Below are 20,331 nucleotides of genomic sequence, written 5' to 3' on the forward strand. Positions count from 1 at the left end.
AACTAATGTGTCTAATTTAGTCTGAAGAAGTTTTCAGTTAGCATTCTTCCTACAATAAAGTATACTTGCTAAAGTTATACTCAAGTATACTTACAAAATAAATAATTCTACTGCCCTACTTTTTGCTTAGAGCATTCATGTTTTGTGATCAGTATTCTCTTAAAAATGAAAAACAGAATCAAGATTAGTTTTTTGTTTTTTATAGAGGTTTTACAGTTTTTCTCAATTGGTTTGGCTCATTTCTTGAAACAGAAATGACATTCTCAAAACAACATGGACAAACCTCCAAACCACTTGGCAATTGTTCACAACAGAATGGAATTTCTCATTAATTTAATCAAATTGCGAATGTCTTAGTTCATGTCTCAATGTCTCAGTACATCTTTGCAAATGATTAAGTACAGGTAGCCCACATTTAGCACAATTTCCAAGTGAATAGATCTTGTTAATCTAAACTGATTGTTGATTCTCAGTCTAATGGTTGTTCGCTCCAAAATGAGTCATTTCATTGTGTAAGTCATCACATGCACAATAGTCTATTCAATTGTCAAAATTAGTCAAGAACATAATACCATGAATACCATATATTATTCCCTTGGAACATTTGATAAATTTATTATTTTGATTTTATCCCTGAAAATGAGAGAGGTCTCGTAGGGCCTCGCCTACCACTATATGTTACAGTGTTGTATGGGATAATGTGAATTTCCACCGTGGCCCGCTCATCAGGGCCAGGTTCACTACTCATCCAAGGATGGTCATAGTGTTCCTACCTCTCCTTTCCTCAATCCTATTGAGGTGTTTTTCTCCGCTTGGAGGTGGAGAGTGTTTGAGCATCGGGCTCAAGATCAGAGGTCCCTGCTCCATGCAATGGATGCTGCATGTGAGGATATTACAGGAGATCAGTGTAGGGGATGGTTGAGACATGCACGCCGTTTCTTCCCTCGTTGCATTGTTTTTTGTTTGTGTTTTTATTCTAAAGTATATTGTGCTGTATACATTTTCTTTTTACTCTGATGTATGAAAATAACTTTGTGTGTGAATGATAATGGTTACAACTTCCTTGGCAGTATGAGTGCAGTGTGCTGTTAAACCTAACAGGCTACTCTTATTCTGTTAGCTATCCAAAAACAGTACAGTAACCATTGTCAATAAAGGACTGAGCTAAGACTGAAAGGTGGACATGAGGGATATTTCAATGGTCTTCTGCTATAATGATAAAACATCTAATCATTTTGACTTGCAGTGCTTACACAATGCCAAAGGGACGAAGTATTTTGGGGCACTGACTGTTTAAATGAGAAGGAAATGTTGTTTTGACACAAGTGAATTGTTTTGGGAGAGATATGAGCTTTTGCAGGTGAACCATGGTGTTGTGCCGAACCATCCACATTATTTGGGCAAAAGCACCAAGAGTGTTGAGAACGTCCGGTCTGCTTCAAGAACTGAGCCAAAGCAATTGAGAAGAATCTTTGCCATTTTCGTGGCACTGACTCTTTACATGGAAAAGGAATTTACTTTTGAAGCATGAATGAACAGTTTTGGGAGACATATTAGATTTGGCAAGTAAACTATAGTGTTGAGCTGAACTGTAAGACTGTTTTGCCAAATAATCTTAGAGTTTTCAGAACGTAATTTCTGTTTCAAGAAATGAGTCAAACCAATGTAGAAAAACTGTAATAGCAACAACATAGTGTAACTGATTTTTTAAGACTAAAATGCTTAAAAAGTTGTGTAACATTTCATGCAGCTTGTTTATAAAGTACAGCAGGGAAGTTTAACAGTTTAACTATAAGATACACAAAGTACATCCCAGTGAAAAAATGTAGTCTGCGCATGAATCACAAGCATTTTTCCAATAAATTCATTTATTATGCAGTGAAACACGTACATTTATTGTGCAAGTATAGCTGCTACCTTGTATTTAATAGCAGCAAACCCAGAAAACAATTTCTGACTGCCAAGGGAAATAATCTAGAGATTCTTGGGTTTACATTGTATGTATGTGAATTAGAAGTTTGTAAAATGCCTCCAGTTCTTCCACGCAGAAGCAGTTTAGAAATGTGTGTTTAGGGAATATAGTTTTGTTCCTTTTTTCATTAACAGAATTTAATTTAACTCAAACGGCCACTGTAGTAAAGGGAAAGGATCATCTTATTTACAATATAACAAAATAACAAATGTAAGGAATATTTGCCATAAAATTATCAATTAATGTACAAAGTAATTTTCTAACACATTATTTTAGAATGTGTACTACACAAGCACTTTTGTTTCATAAATAATCACTAATTTCTCACTGCATTTCATCTGAATGCATTGCTGAAAACGTTTTATTTTCCTGCCTATTTACACGCATGCATTTATACCTAAAACTCAGAATATGTTTTCAAAACAAACACTAAAACACTCTCTCATTACATGACATTTGGTCAAATGAGGGAGAGCTAAAATTATGAAGATTCAAGTGAGTCGAACAGCTTGAGAAGAAAATAAATTCAGTGTTGCATGAAAAAATAAACCATAACAATCTAATTTGTTATAAATCAAAATTTGTGGATAACAGTCATTTAAGGACAACAGTTCAGTGGTTAAAATAGCTCATTTCAGTACAAGAGAACAGCCAAAGAAAGAGAAATATCTGTTAATATACATTCATCTGCATCGACTTGAGGAAAACCCGCCATGAATGAAAATGTAAAGGCCATAATGATCTTTATCATTCTCGTAAGCTGAGTCGTTTTTAAACGGCAAAATTATGAACCCTGAAAGAAATGAGTGATGTTAATACAAAATTTAAAAAAAGTCTGGAAAACAAACTTGCGTGGAAGGCTTATTTCGGCAAAAATTAAACACTAATAAGACTGAGATCTACTGGCAGTAACAGTTCATTCTGGTAATCAAACGGTTTGTCGGCCTTAATACATTTAAAAGAAATTTGCATATTAAGGCTAGATATCATATTTCATGACAAAAATCAGACATTCATCCCAGTGTCTTTTAACAATACATAAATTCACACGAGTGAGTCTCATCCAAGACGTGCTTTTTCTGTAACAGCAAAAAAATAGGGTGTTAAGTAACGTGGTATTTTTTCTATTCTGACAGCAACTGTGAGGAAATCGTTCTAGATTTGTATCTGGAAATGTGATCATTTCCAATTTTGTTTTGCAAGAAGGCCAGCCTGTATGACAACAAAACCTGGAAAAAACAGTCCTCGCAATAAGAGAGGTATAAACTAAACTCTGCAATTCCATCTATAGGGTCATTTCTCATAAACTATTCTTTACGTCAGCAATAATCCATCGTTAGATTTCTTCCACATAATTAGCTGGATAGAGGCCGATATGTCCATCCTTAAGACGCCCTTTGCACCAACCCTGATCATCCTCTTCACCAATTTTGGTAAATTCATCGCCTGTAGAAAGAGAGCAAAATGAAATCACATCTATTAGTCCAGAAATGAAGCTCCGCATGTATGTGTAGACTGAAGGAGGTAGCTACCCGCTTTGAAGCTCAGCTCATCCTGTTCCTGCCCTTCATAGTCATACAGGGCTTTGACGGGCACAGATATGACCAGAGAGGCTGGCTCTTCCTCAAATGGATTTCCGTCACCGTTGGCGGCAAAAGGGTTTCCAGCAGTGTCTTCATCAGACCAGTCTGGGGTCTTTTCTGTACTGCTCGCACTAGACAGACAAAACAGCAGCTTTTTAAAAATGTAGCATGTTTGAGCATTTAAAAAAATAAAATATAGCCTTTTAACAAAGTAAAACATTGAGAAAACTAATACTAGACAAAGATTTAAAATAAAATTCAGGAAAAACTGTTGAAGAAAATGGACACACAACACTGAAAGAAAGGAAGGGGAGGCAAAAAATAAAAAAGAGAATATAACAGATTTGTGAACAAAGACCGTCAGACCTGAAGCAAGACAAATCAATTTGTGAATGCATTGATTGGATTTTTAACTTGGACAACCAACAGGGGGAGCCACTGAAACAGAAGTACAGTACAACAGTACATCAAACATGGGATTTACAGTCAGATAGGTCCATTCTTGGTTTTGTTTGACTTTCCCTTTAAAGAAACAGCAGTGTAGACACAACAGCTGATTACAAATAGGTCTTAAAATTGAAGCCCATTAACAATCTGATAAAAAAAAATATATATATGTGAACATTCCTATCTGACTGTAAAACAGAAATACAGCAGGGTTCCCGCAGCAGAGACATGCGCCCCCATGCGCATGAAATTCAGGGTTCTGCATGACATGTAATGGTTAGGTGTGAAGAACAGACATTGACGTTGTGTTCAATGCTATTCAGAGACCATGCAGAGCAGCGTAACGGTTTGCCACCTGAGGATAAGAATACAGAGAAAACACAAAAGCAACCAAAAGGAGGAAATGCTAAAAAATAAAAAAAGATGCGAGATGAGCGGCGATCCATGGAAAAAAGCCAGAAATAAGGAGGGGCAGGGAAGCTGCAGGTTGGCGGAGAGCTTTTTCTCCTGTTCACCAACGTTTTTATTTCCTCTTTATTGACACTGATGCTGATGACTGTGGTCTCTGGCTCCTCAGCCATCTCCTCCTCATCTTCATCTTCTTCAAATGGGTTTGAGCCCACTGGTGCTGTGTTAGTGGGCACAGTCAGGCTGACAACATGGAATACAGTGACAGATGGTTTGTTGACATGCATACATATCAGCACAGGTGAAAAAGGACAACTGTGAACAAAGTGTAAAAAATAAACATTTGTTATGCAATTTTTAACTAAATGTATAAAAAAAAATACATTTTTTGGTGATTTATGGCTTTGTTGTCATTCGAAAAGAGACAGAAAATGAATGTTAGACACACACAGTCACAGCATTCGCTGGAGTCTTCATATCGTAGTTACTTTGTGAGTAACAGGGAAAACCAAAACAAATTACATCAAGGGTTTTATATGTTGTTTGTTCACAAAGTATTGGCCATTTTGTGATTAGTTTAAAAGCAGGTTTCCATTGTCAACCTCTGCTAAAGAAAAACTATAAAATGTCACCAAATAAAAGAATTTTATCCTAATGAACCTCAAAACCTGCATTAAAAGACACAGTAACAAAAAAAACTGCAATTAGAAAACAGCATAAGCATTTAAAACATTTGTTTTGTTTTCACTGTGGACAGTATTTTCACTAAAAACGATCCATTTATGCAGCTTTTCTAAATCAATGCAAACAATTCAAACTGAAGCTGTTTGTTCTTTTCCGAGTTGCTCAGGCTAGACCTGAATGATTAGCAAAGCTGGGTTTTAATTTAAAAAAACAAGCATTACTCAATAGACAATAATGTATATAAAACATATTTGAAGCATTTTTGCTTCTGTTAATTTTTTTTTTGTTATCTGAATACTGTCTGTACTTTGAAAAAGTGCAGCATTTTTTTTGTTACGTTGTATTTTTTTTTAAATTTTGCGCTAATTATTGTTTTCTTATTGATATTATTATATTATAATAATAACTAATATACACGTTCTACATTTGATGCATGTTCAGTTCAGATTGTTGCAATTAGACAAACATTTTTATTTGCTGAAAGTCTGTCACGTGTTTTACTATACAATCAACAAACAAAAATGTGTGTTTCCAAAAGAAATGTCTATAATTCAACATTTTGAGAAAAAGTATGGATATCGGCGGATCGATCCCCAAATTCCCAGTATGGCCCACCCCTACTTCCAACTACTTCAAAGATGGTGGAGGAGAAGATATCTTCACCCATAAATAGGGAAATGCGGGGCGTGTGCACCTTCTTTACACAATGAGTCATGCACCGCAGCAAACATCAGCGGCTTCTGACAGAGGAGGGAAATATGCACGTCTTTGTTTTGCTCTTTGAGCTGAGCTGCTCGTATTTCTATATCAAACACCAATTCCCCGGAGGACTGACAGAATGTAGCTTTGGATGATAAGAGTCAAACTAATTCAACACTTCAACTGAGTATTAAAAGTAGCGGGTAAATGTTTAGAAAGCTTTATTACTGCTCTGTTCCATCTATCACTAAAGACCCACTCTGATCATTCTTTTGATCCATTTTAAAAGTGTATTTACTGCTTTTTTTTTAAAAATAATAATTTTGCCCTATTTAGCCAAAATGGAAAAAACCTGAACATAGTTTCTGCAGAGCTGTCTACAGAATTAAGGGCAGCGGGAACCTTTTGTCTGCCCCTGATTCACAACTATTTGAATTAAAAAAAATTCTCAGAGATGCAGTTTTGAGCTTAATTTGCTTCATAAATGTTCACCACCAGATAAATAAGTGCCACAAGGAAAAATATAAAAGACACCATTTACATCAGAGTGGGTCTTTAAGAGTTTTGATTCCAGGTTCCATTTAAAACAAAAGATAAAAAATCTTAATGTGAAAACTTTAGAATGAAAGTTGCTTTTTTCAACGCCTGCAGCATTGTTGAATCTATACCCTATGAACAAGCAGCAGGGATTCAAAAAAAAAACAAACATCCAATAATCCCCTGTTGAAAGGACTTAATCCTAATCTGCGTTCTGTTGACATTTATTGTTTTCTTTTTTTTTCTTTAGAAAAAAGTATTTTCTTCAGCAATAAATTATGATTGAATACTTTTTGTAAATAAAAAGAAATGCCCTTGCACTTTTAAAAGTGCAAGGGCATTTCTTTCCATTAATAGTGTTCATGCTCCTGAAGCTCTGTGTGTGAGTGTGTGAGGCATTTCCACATGACTTTTGGCTGGCTTTCAGATGAGCACCACTTTTGTCCCCCAGTGAAAACATTTTTCCTGACTGCGCTACAACATGTTTACCGTTGCCATGGAAACGCTACACGTCATTCCTGGGGCTTCCTTTGTGTGTGTTTCACGTGAATTCCTTCAGAGGAGGATACCCCATTCGGAGCTCCAGCTGGAAGGCTTTAAATAAATGCTGCGAATACCTTAGAAGTTGTAAAATAAAAACTGTGACTCAGACGAAGGTCAGACGCGTACCTGCTGCTCGTCTTGGCAGCCTGAACCGGCTGGTCTGCCCCAGTCTGATTGATGCCCGTCAGTGTGACGCCCTCGGGCTTCTTCTTTTCTCGCCTGCTGAGGGTTCTGTTAATGTCTATGGACCAGTCCTGATGAAACAAAAGGAAGGCACCCAACGGTGAGACGTTCAAATGACAGCATCAAACAGCCAGAAGAGTCAGAACATCCCACAAACACAGACGGCGGTAAACACACACTTGGGCAAACTCCAGGGTCAGGAAAATGTTCGGCAATCTGTGACCTTAACTGGACGCTGGAAATGTGCGCGAGTGTGTATAGTGCCGAGTACACAGGATGAAATGGAAAAAAAAAAACAAAAAGAGTCAAACTCTGTAAAGTTTCCATCACCCATTGGAAGAAACAAGACAGATGAGCTGCCCTCAGTCACAGGCTGACCCAGAAAAGTGAAACAACAAGGAGGAAATTCTGACACAACTATAAAAGTATACACAATTGTAAAGCACAACTTGTATGTGCTACTAAAGTGGTCCCCAACCCCTGAGGAGCAGACCGGTACAGCGCCATGAGACACTTGGTAACGGGCCACACAGAGAAGAAAAAAAACAAAACATAACCTACATTTTTTCTGTTTTATCTATAATCTCATTCTGAAAGAAGTTTTATTTGGGAAAAACTACTGAATTCTGTCCACCACATCAGACTAAGTCTTGACGCAATGTGCTCGGGCACATGTTGAAAACACATCTGCTACTTTTTTAAAGTGGCTGCACCGACTGCTAAATAGAAACAATCAAGGTAGCAAAGTTAATTAAAAACAAACCTATTTAGAAGGTTTTTTCCCCACCCAAAAACGATCCAGTGAAGAAACAGAAGAAGAGCCTTTGACTTCAAAGATTATAGAAAGCTCCCTTTAACAAACAAAAACCAGAATTCTTTCCTCCAAATGTGGATTTATTGCAAAGGTTGTTCTCACACACAATAACAATAATGCAGCAACCGGCTGTCTAATCTTCCACTGATAAAGTTACTCAAATGGTGGATTCCTATTTATGATTATATTTAGTAATTACCAGTTTTAGTGACTGTTTTTTTTCCTCGTATTTATCCATCGCACCTTACAAGTCAAACAAAGCAGAAGTTGGCATGTGATTTTTTTTTAGCTTCCACTCTGAAGGCTATGGGTTAAGGGAAAATCTAGATCACATTTTAATGCTTCCTACATGAGTGCAAATACAGTTTAAAGTAGCTGCAGGTATTTTACAGAGGAGGACAATAAGTGTTACTCTAAAAACTTAAGGGAAACTGCAAACTTTAAACAAAACAAAAAAACGCCCACTTTGCTCAGTAAAAATATTGTCTGACATTAAACCGGTCCGTGGCCTGAAAAATGCTGGAGAACATGTTAATATACCAATAGCTGCAGCTAAATCCTAAAGCTAAAACACTTTTTAAAATGAAAGAATTGTCAATTTCAATGAGTTTAAAGTTGAACAACTTTTGGACATAGAAAACATCCATAAAGTCTGAATATAATGACTGGACTTCTTGGTATCAGTCATAAACCAGAAATAAACAAGTTTACCCTCTCTGCAGGTGACTGCATTGCATTTTGTTTTCTTTTAAATCAGATGTCCGCATGTCTGTGACCTGTTTGAGCGAGTCCCTCGTATTTTTCCAAAACACTGCAGAAACAATCTGACTTGTTCTGGCAGAAAAACAACACACTGGTATCACTCAATTCATCATAAATAGTCATTCACTGCTCCACTTATGCAGAAAGATTGTTGGGTTGATTTGAAAAAGCTCTTTAGAAAACTCCAACAAGAAGATACAAACGCAACCACTTCAAAATGCACAGACAGATACAAAAACAAAAGAGAGAAAGGTCAGATTGTTAGTAGGTTTGAACGTTCTCTAGAGACGGCTGCTGTGACAGAGCAGCACTACCATGCAGAACTCACTAAAATGGACCTTCTCCTAAAGGAGGCAAGATGAGACGAGTCCAAAGTCTGTCAGAAATGAGGGGGGAAAGGAAAGGAAGTGTCCAAATGGTTAAAATGAAGAACCTGATTGAAGCCTATAACTGCAGAGGCGCCTTCATGAGCACAACCAGGTTAAGAAAAACACACAGGTTCAATTCAGTCATGCAAAGCTCGGAAGGACAGTGTGCCATTTCATCATTGGAAAGATTGAGGTAAAATTAAAAAAGGAGTACTAAAAAGGAGTGCTAAATTTGCTCTAAAATGTTTTTGTCTTCATTTAAACATTTTTGTTTTTGCTTTAAATAATGTTTAACTTATTTTCTCTCTGTTGGACCTCCCTAACCTAAATAAATGTAAATCCTTTAACTCCAGGACATCGCCAGTAACATCACACAGTAACATTTACGCGTTTAACACATATCAGCTGATTCTGATGCAGAGAAAAACAGCTTTTCATGTTGGTTTTACGCCCATCTTCGCCTGTGGCTTAGCAAAGGCGCTTTCTCAGCCTCAGAATGGGCTGGGATTACGCTGACAGCCTAAACGGTTGAAGAGTTATGGTTGTCAAAAGACTGTCAACACTGGAACTAAAGCTCCAGGATTAAATTGAAAACATGTTCATTTAAAGAAAGCTTTAAGGTGTTCTTAAGAAACAATAAAATACATCGCTAACTTTTCTCTTATTAAATCAATAATGACTTTTTATTTTAAAGTTTTAATTAAGGGCACAGAAAGAACTTCATCGATTTTTAGAACACAGGAAGCTTCTTATACAAGCACCATTTTTCAGCCTTCTATGACGTTTTTTACATTTATTCTTGTTGTAAAACTCCTTCAAAATAAGAGTAGAATGTAGGTGTAAATTATTTATGTGAAATGGACATAAGAAATACAACCATTACATTAAGTGCTCTCCTATGTCATCAACTGCAACCAACAAAGCAGCTGATGGAGATGTGTTACTCTTTGGAGAGTTCCTCAGTTTCAAGAACTTTTAGAAAACACTTAGTATTGTTTTGTGTAAGTGATCCAGCTGGGATTTAGAATCTGGGAGGGTTGATAGTGCTTTCTAAAAAGCCCTTCTCCAAGTACATGTGTTTCTATTTAAAGACTGAAGTAGCTCACCTCAAACTGAGGCCAGTTCATGGGCATACCAGGGCCGTGATTGAACCGGAACCATTTCAGGTCCTCTTCGACATCAGTAGCAGTGATTGTATCTGCCAATGTGTGGTAGATGGTCTGAAACCTACAGAGCAAGGAATACAATAGTGTTAACAAATATTTACATTTCTAAATGATATATATATATATATTTTAAAGATTCCAATTGATGCAACCCAAAGAGAATGCACTCTTGTTTGACCTGTGATTGGTCGAGAGGTCCAGGTGCTGCTTCACCTCAAGAAGCAGCTCTTTGAAAAAGCAAATTCTTTTGTCTTCAAACTGCTGCATCTGCTCAAACACCTGCTCCATGTTCTCCATATACTGAGGCGTCAACTTGTCCAGTTCCTCTAGAGACTTCTCATAACGTTCTTTAGTCTTAAGCAAAAGAGAAAAATATGACATAAGTGACAACAATTTCTAATGCAACACCCCAACACTAACATCTAATGACAAAAACGTGGTACAATACAGCTAAAACAATGGAGTATTAGGACCACCAATAGGAAGAGAAATGAACGTGTGAATAAAATCATAAGATTACGAGAAAAAAGTCCAAATATCAGAAGAATAAAGTTGTACAATTGGTAGAAAAAAGTCATACGACTATGAAAAAAAAAAAAATCAACAATTTATGATAATAAAACAGTAAATTTATGCTTTAAAATGTTTACAAGTAAAAAGGTCAAGCTTTTTAGAAAAGAAAATGTTCCTTTGGCTTTTAAAGGCAACCTGTTCTATTTATGTAGCGGACAATTCAGAGAAATAAGATGGAGATCGAACAACTCAAGAATTTCATTGAATCTGCTTTACTTTTTTTTCTAAATGTACAACTTTATTTTCATGAAATTATAAACGTTATTGTTGTAAAAATTGGACCTTTTTCTCATATTTCTTTATTTTCCGTTTTGGTGGCTCTAATATTCCGTTGAACAGCTCGTGAATAACAAAAGCGCTTCAGAATTTTTTTTGTAAATACATACAGGAAGGCCCCACCTTCTGCACCTCCTGCTGACACTTCTCCACCTTTTCCTGGAGTTTCTTCAGAGTCTCAGGATTGTTGTTGCTCTCCAGCTTACTGTTGGATTCCCTGCTGGATGCCAACTTCTCTTCTTTACAGGCAGCGTGATACGTTTTCTTCATCGTCTCCACCTGCAAAGCAGTAAAACCTAAATAGATTAAATAGCAACAGCTTGAGAAGCAACAATAATCAGACGATATGTTTTTTACAGATTTCTTTAAAAATATATATATATATTATAAATATTACTTTAAAAAAGCTAGACTACATATTTTTACTACCCCGATATTCCTATTATTTCTCATTCTCTTTTTAATGAACCAATATTATATATCAGGTTTGGATCGTGACTGAAACCTTTATGTCCACAAATCTCTGTTTTTATTGTTATAGGGTCCCTAAAAACCAACAAAAAGCGCTCTGACCTGAATGATTAATTTGGACTTTTGTTTATTTTACAGCTCCTTTGTGGGAGAAGTTTTATGATTTATGATTTCATCACAGCAGTCGAGGAAACACAATTGTAATAGGCACTTGGGTTAGATTTGGAACAAAGCCAGAGTGGCTAAGCCCAATAAAAACACACAATCCAGAGAGAAGAAGACACCACGTTAATAATTTATGGTCCAATTCTTTCACATACTTAAAAACAAACTAGTGTACCCCTAATTGTAAGGAAAAAGGGGGATAAATTTGCCACGCCCATGAGGGCTATGAAATACTTTATCGACACTCCCAACTCGTCATCCATGTCACTTAGTTAATTAGCCTAATTTCCTCTGTGTCCTTCACTGCTTGTTTTTATCCGTCTGCTCAGTCAATAAATCAATAATGTCACAAAACTATTCTGTTCTGCCCTGCTCAATGACACGCCAGGATACCACCCTGTGACAACACACAGACAGGAAATAGGGGCAAAGCTTGAAAGTTGCAACATTACTGGCTGGTTTTGAAATGGTATGTGGTTCTACACGAGCACAGAAATGAAACTGAGGGCAGACTCCTGACAGAAGCTGCTTAAGGAGTTTCTCTACAGGAAATGACACAACTTTGACCGAGTAAGAGTTTGCCTCGTGGCCAATCCTCACATTTCCTTCTCTATAACTGACTCAGAAGTATGCAGGGCAGATGGACGACAGCAGAGAGATCATTTGTCAAGAGTAGGGCTGTAGTGAGTATCTGAATAACCAGATAGGTGCAATCATTTCCTGAAAACTTCCGTTTGAATATTTATAACGTTCAAGACTGCCTATTTGCGATCTTTATAAATATAGGAAAGTCTAGTAAAATACACTTCAGACAATTATTGCTCTAAAACGGCAGAAAAATGAATAATTTTAACAAGCGGAATGCGCTACTGTCATCAGAAGTAAAAAATTATTCTTCAGTGCCGGTGAAGGTTGCCATTTTCTAAACAAACTATCAAGTGTTTTCTAAAAAAATAAAAATTCGATAAAAATAATCAATTGAAAAAAAATTAGAAGTATAGTTTACTGAAAATTATTTTTTATTATTTTATTATTTGAAAAAATAAATAGAATGAATATGAATTTACTACAAATATCTGACTGATATGACGTCATATTACCGTCAGCTAGCATGGCAGAGAAGACGTAATGGAACGTCTCCGTAAAATGTTCATCCTAAAAGTGTCCACGTTTTTTATTTGTTACTTTTTGCTAAAGAGGAGAAAAAGTCTGTTTATAAAACACTTCTGCATTCAAAACTCATGTTCACGTGTAGCTATGAAGGTTTTTATGACCATTTGTGGTCTCTACATACAACATGCGTGACCGTTATGAAGGCAAAGCCATGGAAGGAAAGAATGTAATGTTGAATCAACAAAACGGAATCATAGGAACAGAGATTAATGCATCGTCACCAAGACTAACTTGACTAATATTCAGATATAAATGCAATCGAAAATAATAGAAATAAATGCAAACTTTTATTATTAACATTTGAAAAGTAGAGATTTGTACCTCTTTTAGTTTCTTGGCCCAAGGTTTCTGTGCTTTGCGGAATCCATCGTCAGCTTCTTTAGTCTCCTTAAAGCCACCGATCATCTGTTTGTGGTAGGCGTCTTTCTGCCAGTTCTTCAGCTTCTCGTAGTCTTCGCCCATCAGTTGAGCTTTCACCTCCATGTGGAGCTCGCTAACCTTCTCTGCCTCGGTGCACAAGGCCGCCCATGCTCGCTCCAACGAACCGTACTGAGGGCCTACAGACAGATTTAGAAATGAGCCTAGAAGGATATCTGCTCACAAACACTTTCAATGGAAAATTATCTCCTTTTTTTCATGGTCTCTACCTTTCTCTATGAGTTGCCGCCAACGTTTTCCCCATTCTGTGAGCTGTTGCGCGTAAGACTTTTCAATACGTGCACGCTCATGAAGACAAGTCATGAGGTCACTACAAAGCCGGTGACCATCGTCGACCCGTTTAACTGTTCGTTTGTAGTTACCGACCTGAAATCAGATGACATTAAAAAACAGAAAAAAAAACACCAGAAATATAGCAGCTTTTGTTTTTGTCTTTTTGAAGCCGGTTGTACATTTATATGCTGGAAATAAAAGAATGCTGCATTGAATGGCTTTAAGAAAAAGTTCTGACCTCCCAGAAACTGTCACTGGAAACATCGATCATGGAGTCATCGCAGTTGCCAGACATGTCTGCTGCCCAAAGTTACAAAGAGACAGGGCCTAAAATATAAGCAGAAATTTAAAATACTTATTCACTTTGGATAAAAAGGGAAACACAGATTTTATACTGAGAGTTCAGAGGCTAAAATAGAGACAGCAAGTGTGGAATTTGTTTTGTTGAAATGGGCATCAGGTGGACGTTTTCCATTCATTTTTTATGACCTCTTCAACCTCACACGTAGATCTTCAGCCAGCGTTTACTGGCAGGTGACCAAGTATCTGCTCTTGGAGTGAAATAGAAAAAAACAAAAACATTTGGTTGGACACCGTTAGGAGCTTCCGCTTCCTTCAGAGAGGTGCAACAGTCAGTCCTCTGTCCTCCTCTCACTTCAGGTCTATCATCTCAAACTAAACAGCATCCAGCACACAGTCTCTTCATTCATATTCCTCTCCTTGATTCCGTTTCTTAGCCGTCACTTAGCCTTCCTTCACTGCCTGGAACTCCTCTCTGTCAGGAGTCCACAAATGAAGCACATCTTAATATCTTATAGCAGTTTTCAGACTGTCAAATTAAATAACTAAAACTTGCTAATAAGATTTATCATCTCTAAATAATATAGTAATGTAGAAGTAACCAATACAAGTAAAACATTGATAACTTTGGAAACGGCATTAGGGATGGGAAATGCAGAAAAAAAAAGTTTGCCTATGTGAAAAAATATTAATAATAAAATAGATGACATTCCTTGCAATCATTAGAAAATGTAGGGAATTGTTTATGATCAATCTAAAAATCTTTGGAATTTACTTACAACCCATCAGCAAATTTCAGATGGTGTTGCTCTTTTTCCCCTTGTTTCCCATATCCATTATAAAGCAGGAAATGTGTAGGAAACAAATTTAAAAAAAATTCTTCAAAAAAATACTAACTAGGAGTTGGTACAAATGAACAAGGTTTATGATATTTACCTTTTATTCATTTAAGAAATCTGTGGAGTCAATAAGGTGGGAACAATGCTGAAAAACCTCACATCTATTTTGTAAATGCTTACCAATCTTGTTTATTTCAGATCTTACTGTAGAAAATGTAATACATTAAAAAAATAAGGGGAAAACATCTTTTTTTTAAATTAAAAATTATGACAAAACTGACAAAAAAAGACATGGTTTTGCAAATTGAGATCAAACAGGGCCTCTTTCAGCAGTGACACAAAAAGAAAGGATGGAGGATCCTGCTGTGTGTGTGAGACTCGGTCAATGGTCAGTGGCCCGTGTCTCCAGGACAGCACTGAGACAGAGGACAGCTTTGTGGCTATCACAAGCTGCAGAGGCAAATGAACACCCTCCCTTCAACTCTATTTAAAGTTTATATTCTAGTTTCCCAAAGGCTTAAACACACAAAGAGTGCTGAATAAATACCACATTATATGTCACTATTTTGATATACTTTGGAAGTTTAAATACATTACACATATCAATAGGAAAAGAGTATTTAAGCCATTTTGACAGTGAATATTCAACATACTTGTAGTTAATAACCTACCTAATGACTCAGTAAATCAACAAACAAAAGAATCTGGCATTACAGTGAGATGAGGAGCATCTAATAAATTCATCTTCTATACCAGTTTTGTCCCTTTCAGGGTCACGAGGCTGCTGGAGCCTAACCCTGCCACTCGTGTGTGAAGACGGGGACACCATGGACAGCCGGCCAGTCTGACGCAGGGACACAATCACACACTCGCATTCACACCTAGGGACAATTTAGAGTAACCAATTAACCTATGTAGCATGCAAAATAATAATAATAAAAATTAAAAACCAGCGGTTGATTATTCAATACTTGCTTTTGTAGTCATGTTAAGCCTAACATTATTTCAATGGATATATTTTTTTTAATAGCACATTTTAAACAAAATTACGTTCTGAAAGTGACAAAGATACATTTGAGTAGACTGCACGGTGGCGCAGTGGTTAGTGCTCTTGTCTCACAGCAAGGACCCTGATTTCCTTGAGGAGTTTGCATGTTCTCCCTGTGTACGTGTGGGTTTTCTCGGCTTTCTCCCACTGTCCAAAAACATGCTTCATATTTAAGGTTAATTGATTACTCTAAATGATCCCTAGGTGTGAATGTGAATGTGCGTGGGTGTGTGATTTGTGGCCCTGCAACAGACTGGCAACCTGTCCAGGGTGTCCCCTGCCTTCGCCCGCATGTGACCGCGGTAGGCTCCAGCAGCCCCGTGACCCCGAAAGGGAAAAAACTGATTAGAAAATGAATATGTTTGAGTGCTCATTTATTTATTTATTTGCAAAATCTTGAAATGGCTTAAAAGAATAAAAAAATAAAAATAAAAAGCTCCACAAAAATAAAGACCCTGGGCTTCTGATTTTCTTTCATGGAAAATAATTTGTCATAAAGCTGAGTGACAAGAAACCCGATCACAGCTGAGCCTCTTCTTTTCCAGCCAATCACGTGTTTTAGAAGCACATGCTGCATTTATCCAATCACAGTGCACTTTCCTAGCCTATACAGCATTCCTCTACAACCTTTTGAAGCACTTATTTTTCACATTTTTGAGAGTAATTGCTTCAGAAGTAACACAAATGAAGTGTCTGGCACAAATCAGCAGGATCAGCAATGGCACCGCAAAGTACCAGGTAGAAAACAACAGGTCTTCCTTCTGAACTGCTGGAATCCAAATGTTGTAACATTACAATTCAATTCAATTCAATTCAATTTTATTTGTATAGCCCAAAATCACAACAACAGTCGTCTCGATGGGCTTCAAAGTAAAACATGAAATCAAAAGGATCACGAATACAAAGAGTTCAATAGAAAAATACTAAAATGAACTAACAAACTGACTAAGCTATACTACAAGAGCAATCTGCCATGTCAGTGGAACTATGTCCTTTGACCAGAAGCTTTAAAAAGTAAGCTAGACTAATAATAAAGGCAAAAAACTTCAGAAATTTCAGAGATAATAAGGTTGTAGTTGTTCCCTCATCACTAAAGAAACTTCAGGTTAATGTAGCAGCAAATGGAAACAAACATGGACACGCATACTGAAAATTTGACGGTCTGACTGAACTGTAAACAACACTGTTTAGGCTGAGACCCGAGGTCTGAAGTCCATTTTTTCCCAAAAGTAAGCAAGAGAAAGATTATGGTATTTCAACAGTATCTGAGTTTAAGAAAAAAAACACTTAAAATTTTCCCCTTTAGACCTAAAAATGAGCACTTTAATTTTTAAAAGTTACTATTTTTTTCTTGCATGATTTACTCAAGGTTACAAAAACATTTCTAAGTACCGGTAGTAAGATTACAGGCCTAGAAATGACATAATCAAGCACAACAATGATATCCAATAAAAGGCTGATAAGAAAATGCCCCACCAAGCACGCTGGAATTTGGTTGCTGACAACAGTCTTGAGATAGAAATGAACAAATGCATTCCTGAGTGTCAACATGCATAAACTGAGCTTTGGCATCTTACGCAAGTTTCCACACAGCCACTATTCATCTAAATAATGTTACAAACACATACATTACAGCCAGAGTTACAGAGATTATGTTGGTTTACAGGGAAATAAGGATGGTTGTCTTTTAACTATAATATTTATTGTTAAAACAGGAGTACAGCTGAGCTGACACATCCCCAATATACGACACTATAAAACAAAAAAACTAGACAATAGTTCCTTTGCTGTTATCTTCCTCCAACACAAGATTGACTCTCCAACGTATCCTTTAAAAATGATTTTAGCTCACTACTAGTCTATCACCTTTGCCCTCTTTCTTCATGTGAGCTCACCAGCTGCGAATAACTTCTGATCCCACATGAACTGCTTTTTTTTATTCAAGCACACCCTTTCCACCTTAGAAACTACGTTTTCATTGGCCCTGTGGAGGTTCAAGTGGGACTAACAACAACTAAACACCTCCAAAATACCAGACGAAAACACTGTTGCTCCGTCAACACCAGATCAAGCGAAGCATAAACATGTTCCACGAATCTGAGAAAAACAATGGCATTTATTCCACACGTTCAGGAGCTTTCCACTGGACATGCCAGCAGCATGGAGAGGAACATAATGGAGGGAAATGCAGTCCTGCATGGAAGGGAAGGGAAGATCCTTACATCATTGAAGCAAATTCCATTTCTCTTCAATGGGAGACCCCCACTTAGCCACCAAAGTGATTTATATCCTAGGCTTCATAAACACTGGGATGTGTAAACATTTAATGCATTTTTTTTAAAAGGCGTTTTGTGTCTCAATTTAGGGTTTTGTGGGAACTCTTCAGTCTTTAACATAAATCCAGAAGTATGTAATTAGATGTATAATCTTTTGCTTAGGGCGACAACTACAGATCCCCCTTAAATGAATATTTTGTTATGAAATTCAGCTTGGTTCTTGTAAATGACCCCTCTTTTTAAAAGAAGAACCAACAAGATTTTCACTGTTTATTTGCCCTTTTTACCCTCTCCACACCACACTGAATACACATCTGGCTTTATGGTATCACATGTCCTAAAAATACTCCTCAAAGTCCTACTCTGATCATCCTTTGAGCTATTTTAAGTGTTGCTAGTGGTCTTTTAAGTATGATTGTGCCATTTTTTAAGTGTCATTTTCTAGGACATTAGTTTCTGCAGTGCGGCAATAGTTCATTAAACACTTGCTTCTAAATTGTGAGCGGAACTGTTTACATCCTTCTGTTTACACTCTCAAATGGCGAGCAATATTGGAGCTATGCATTCGTACATTTTAAAGACAGATGCCAGCTTGGATGAGGAAAACGAAGACGTATGGATCGAGTCGCCTGCAACTGGATACATCAAATTGGTACGGAGCAAGGACCTTGTGACTTGCTGATTGTAGTTTGTACGCTTTTTCCTACTGCATTTTAGCATCTGCTCCTGATTCACAATCCTGATTACCGGTAATCCTAATTTTCTTTATTAATGTATATATTAAATATTAAATAAGTCCACAAGAACACATTACAAAAAAACAACACAAATTTCAATGGAATGGGTCTAAGTGATTTTTGTTTTTATTCAGATTTGTTCTTGTGGCTGACCCCACTTTGAAAAGGGGAACCAAACAGGATTTTCACTACTGCTTCACCCTTTCCGCAAACATTACCCACCTGTACATATGTCTTTAAAAATATATATATATTTCATGTACAAATATACTCCTTGATAACAGACTTCTTTTAAATACTTTTGACAAACAACCGTGACAAGATCATGTCAGTTTTTATCTCATGGCAAAAGAGCAAGGACAAAAAAAAAAAAAAAAAACACATGAAAGCTAATGATCTTTATAAAGAGATTAAATTATCTACATTGTCTGTGCATCAAGTTAAGATTTGGGCACTCTACACTACAGCAGCAAGGGGAAACTTGGCAGCAAGAAGAAGCCACTGCGCAAATTCTAACAGTGACTGACCTGAACGTAGAAAACACGCTAACTTTGAAATAATGCCGACAACTACTAGGCAGTTTGTTAAAATCTAAATATTTGGCTAGCTTTAGAGATTGAAGCGGCTATTTTAACTTGCGAAAGCTGCCCCGCCCTTTTAAAAGATAGGCTCTGGCGACCGTGTACCTCTAAAAACTGACCAAGTTAAGGTAAAACAGTATGAATAAATCTGTCACACAGCCACTGTAAATGTCCACTTGGTGTACCAGAGTTTACAGAGCAGAGACATCTGTGGAATCCTCTCGAGTTCGTGGATTTCTTATCTGTATAAATATCCCCCAGAAAAGGTGGGTTTATGTAGCATAATTATAAACAATTATAAAATCGTTTTAAACAAACTTTTTACAGTTTTTATACCCACCTTGATATTAATTTGTCCCAAGTTTACCTAAATGAACGATATAAAGCCGTCTGGGCAAAGCTAACTTATCGGAGAGTATATTAATCAACTTTGGAGGTTAGCCTCTAACTTAGCTAGAGCGACAAAAGCCCGCAAAGTTAATAAAAAAAAGTTAGTAAATCGAAACCACCTAAAAGTCTTGATAAAGACTTACCTGGAAGATGACTGCGGTCCTTCGGCGTTTAAGTTAGGCAGGAGAATAGTAAGCTTTGTTTGTTCCAATTTAGAAATCTTTACGTCGTTTTCAGTGCTCCGCATCGGCACCATGGATGGACCGACAAACTGACAACTTTCAGTTAGCGGTGATGTAGCGCGTAATATCCGGTTTGGATTTCCAAAATAAAGCTAAATGCAACAGGTTTCCGGTGAAATTGGTAAAGAATGCCAAAATTCGTTCATATAAATATCTCTTTTAAAGTTTTATACAAAAACATAAAAAAACACTTTTATGCAAAAACAATGCATCAACATATTTTTAGGTCAGTTGAATATAAAACAAGAAGAGCAACAACGCAATAGGTTCAACGTGATTTTCCACTGACATCTAATATATCCACAAAAATTGTAGCCACGGTCTTTTTGTCAATATCAGACAAGTCCACATCGACTTACACCATTAGTTTGGTTCAACAACAT

At 36.9% G+C, this 20,331-nt stretch overlaps 1 protein-coding gene across 4 annotated transcripts; it reads right to left on the reverse strand.

The window, feature by feature from the left end:
• Nucleotides 1-1,848: 1,848 nt before the first annotated feature.
• Nucleotides 1,849-19,998, reverse strand: pacsin2 (protein kinase C and casein kinase substrate in neurons 2). Of its 4 annotated transcripts, XM_020714127.2 has the most exons (12): nucleotides 19,850-19,998; nucleotides 13,774-13,862; nucleotides 13,472-13,628; nucleotides 13,146-13,381; nucleotides 11,139-11,294; nucleotides 10,345-10,520; nucleotides 10,107-10,227; nucleotides 8,961-9,008; nucleotides 7,000-7,127; nucleotides 4,522-4,653; nucleotides 3,505-3,686; nucleotides 1,849-3,418 (listed from the first exon to the last, which is right to left on the reverse strand). In XM_020714127.2, exons 2-12 carry the CDS (start codon nucleotides 13,828-13,830, stop codon nucleotides 3,309-3,311), a joined length of 1,503 nt encoding a protein of 500 aa, XP_020569786.1. In that variant the 5' UTR covers nucleotides 13,831-13,862; nucleotides 19,850-19,998; the 3' UTR covers nucleotides 1,849-3,308. The 4 variants fall into 4 exon arrangements, with proteins under 4 accessions (XP_020569786.1, XP_011489481.1, XP_020569788.1 ...); XM_011491179.3 differs by lacking the exon at nucleotides 8,961-9,008 and having other exon boundaries at nucleotides 19,850-19,997; XM_020714129.2 differs by lacking the exon at nucleotides 4,522-4,653 and having other exon boundaries at nucleotides 19,850-19,997.
• Nucleotides 19,999-20,331: the final 333 nt, after the last annotated feature.

Source organism: Oryzias latipes, chromosome 23 (assembly GCF_002234675.1).
Source record: "Oryzias latipes chromosome 23, ASM223467v1".
Taxonomy (NCBI): Eukaryota; Metazoa; Chordata; class Actinopteri; order Beloniformes; family Adrianichthyidae; genus Oryzias; species Oryzias latipes.

What these genes read in the sequence shown, in the direction of transcription:
- pacsin2 (XM_020714127.2), bottom strand. Translation starts at nt 13,830, where the DNA reads ATGTCTGGCAACTGCGATGACTCCATGATCGATGTTTCCAGTGACAGT. An exon ending in GGGCCAAGAAACTAAAAGAG is followed by an intron (nt 11,295 to 13,145) that starts GTACAAATCTCT and finishes ACTGCTTTGCAG; the next exon opens with GTGGAGACGATGAAGAAAAC. An exon ending in AATAAAGAGGAAATAAAAAC is followed by an intron (nt 3,687 to 4,521) that starts GTTGGTGAACAG and finishes TTGTCTGTCTAG; the next exon opens with TGCGAGCAGTACAGAAAAGA.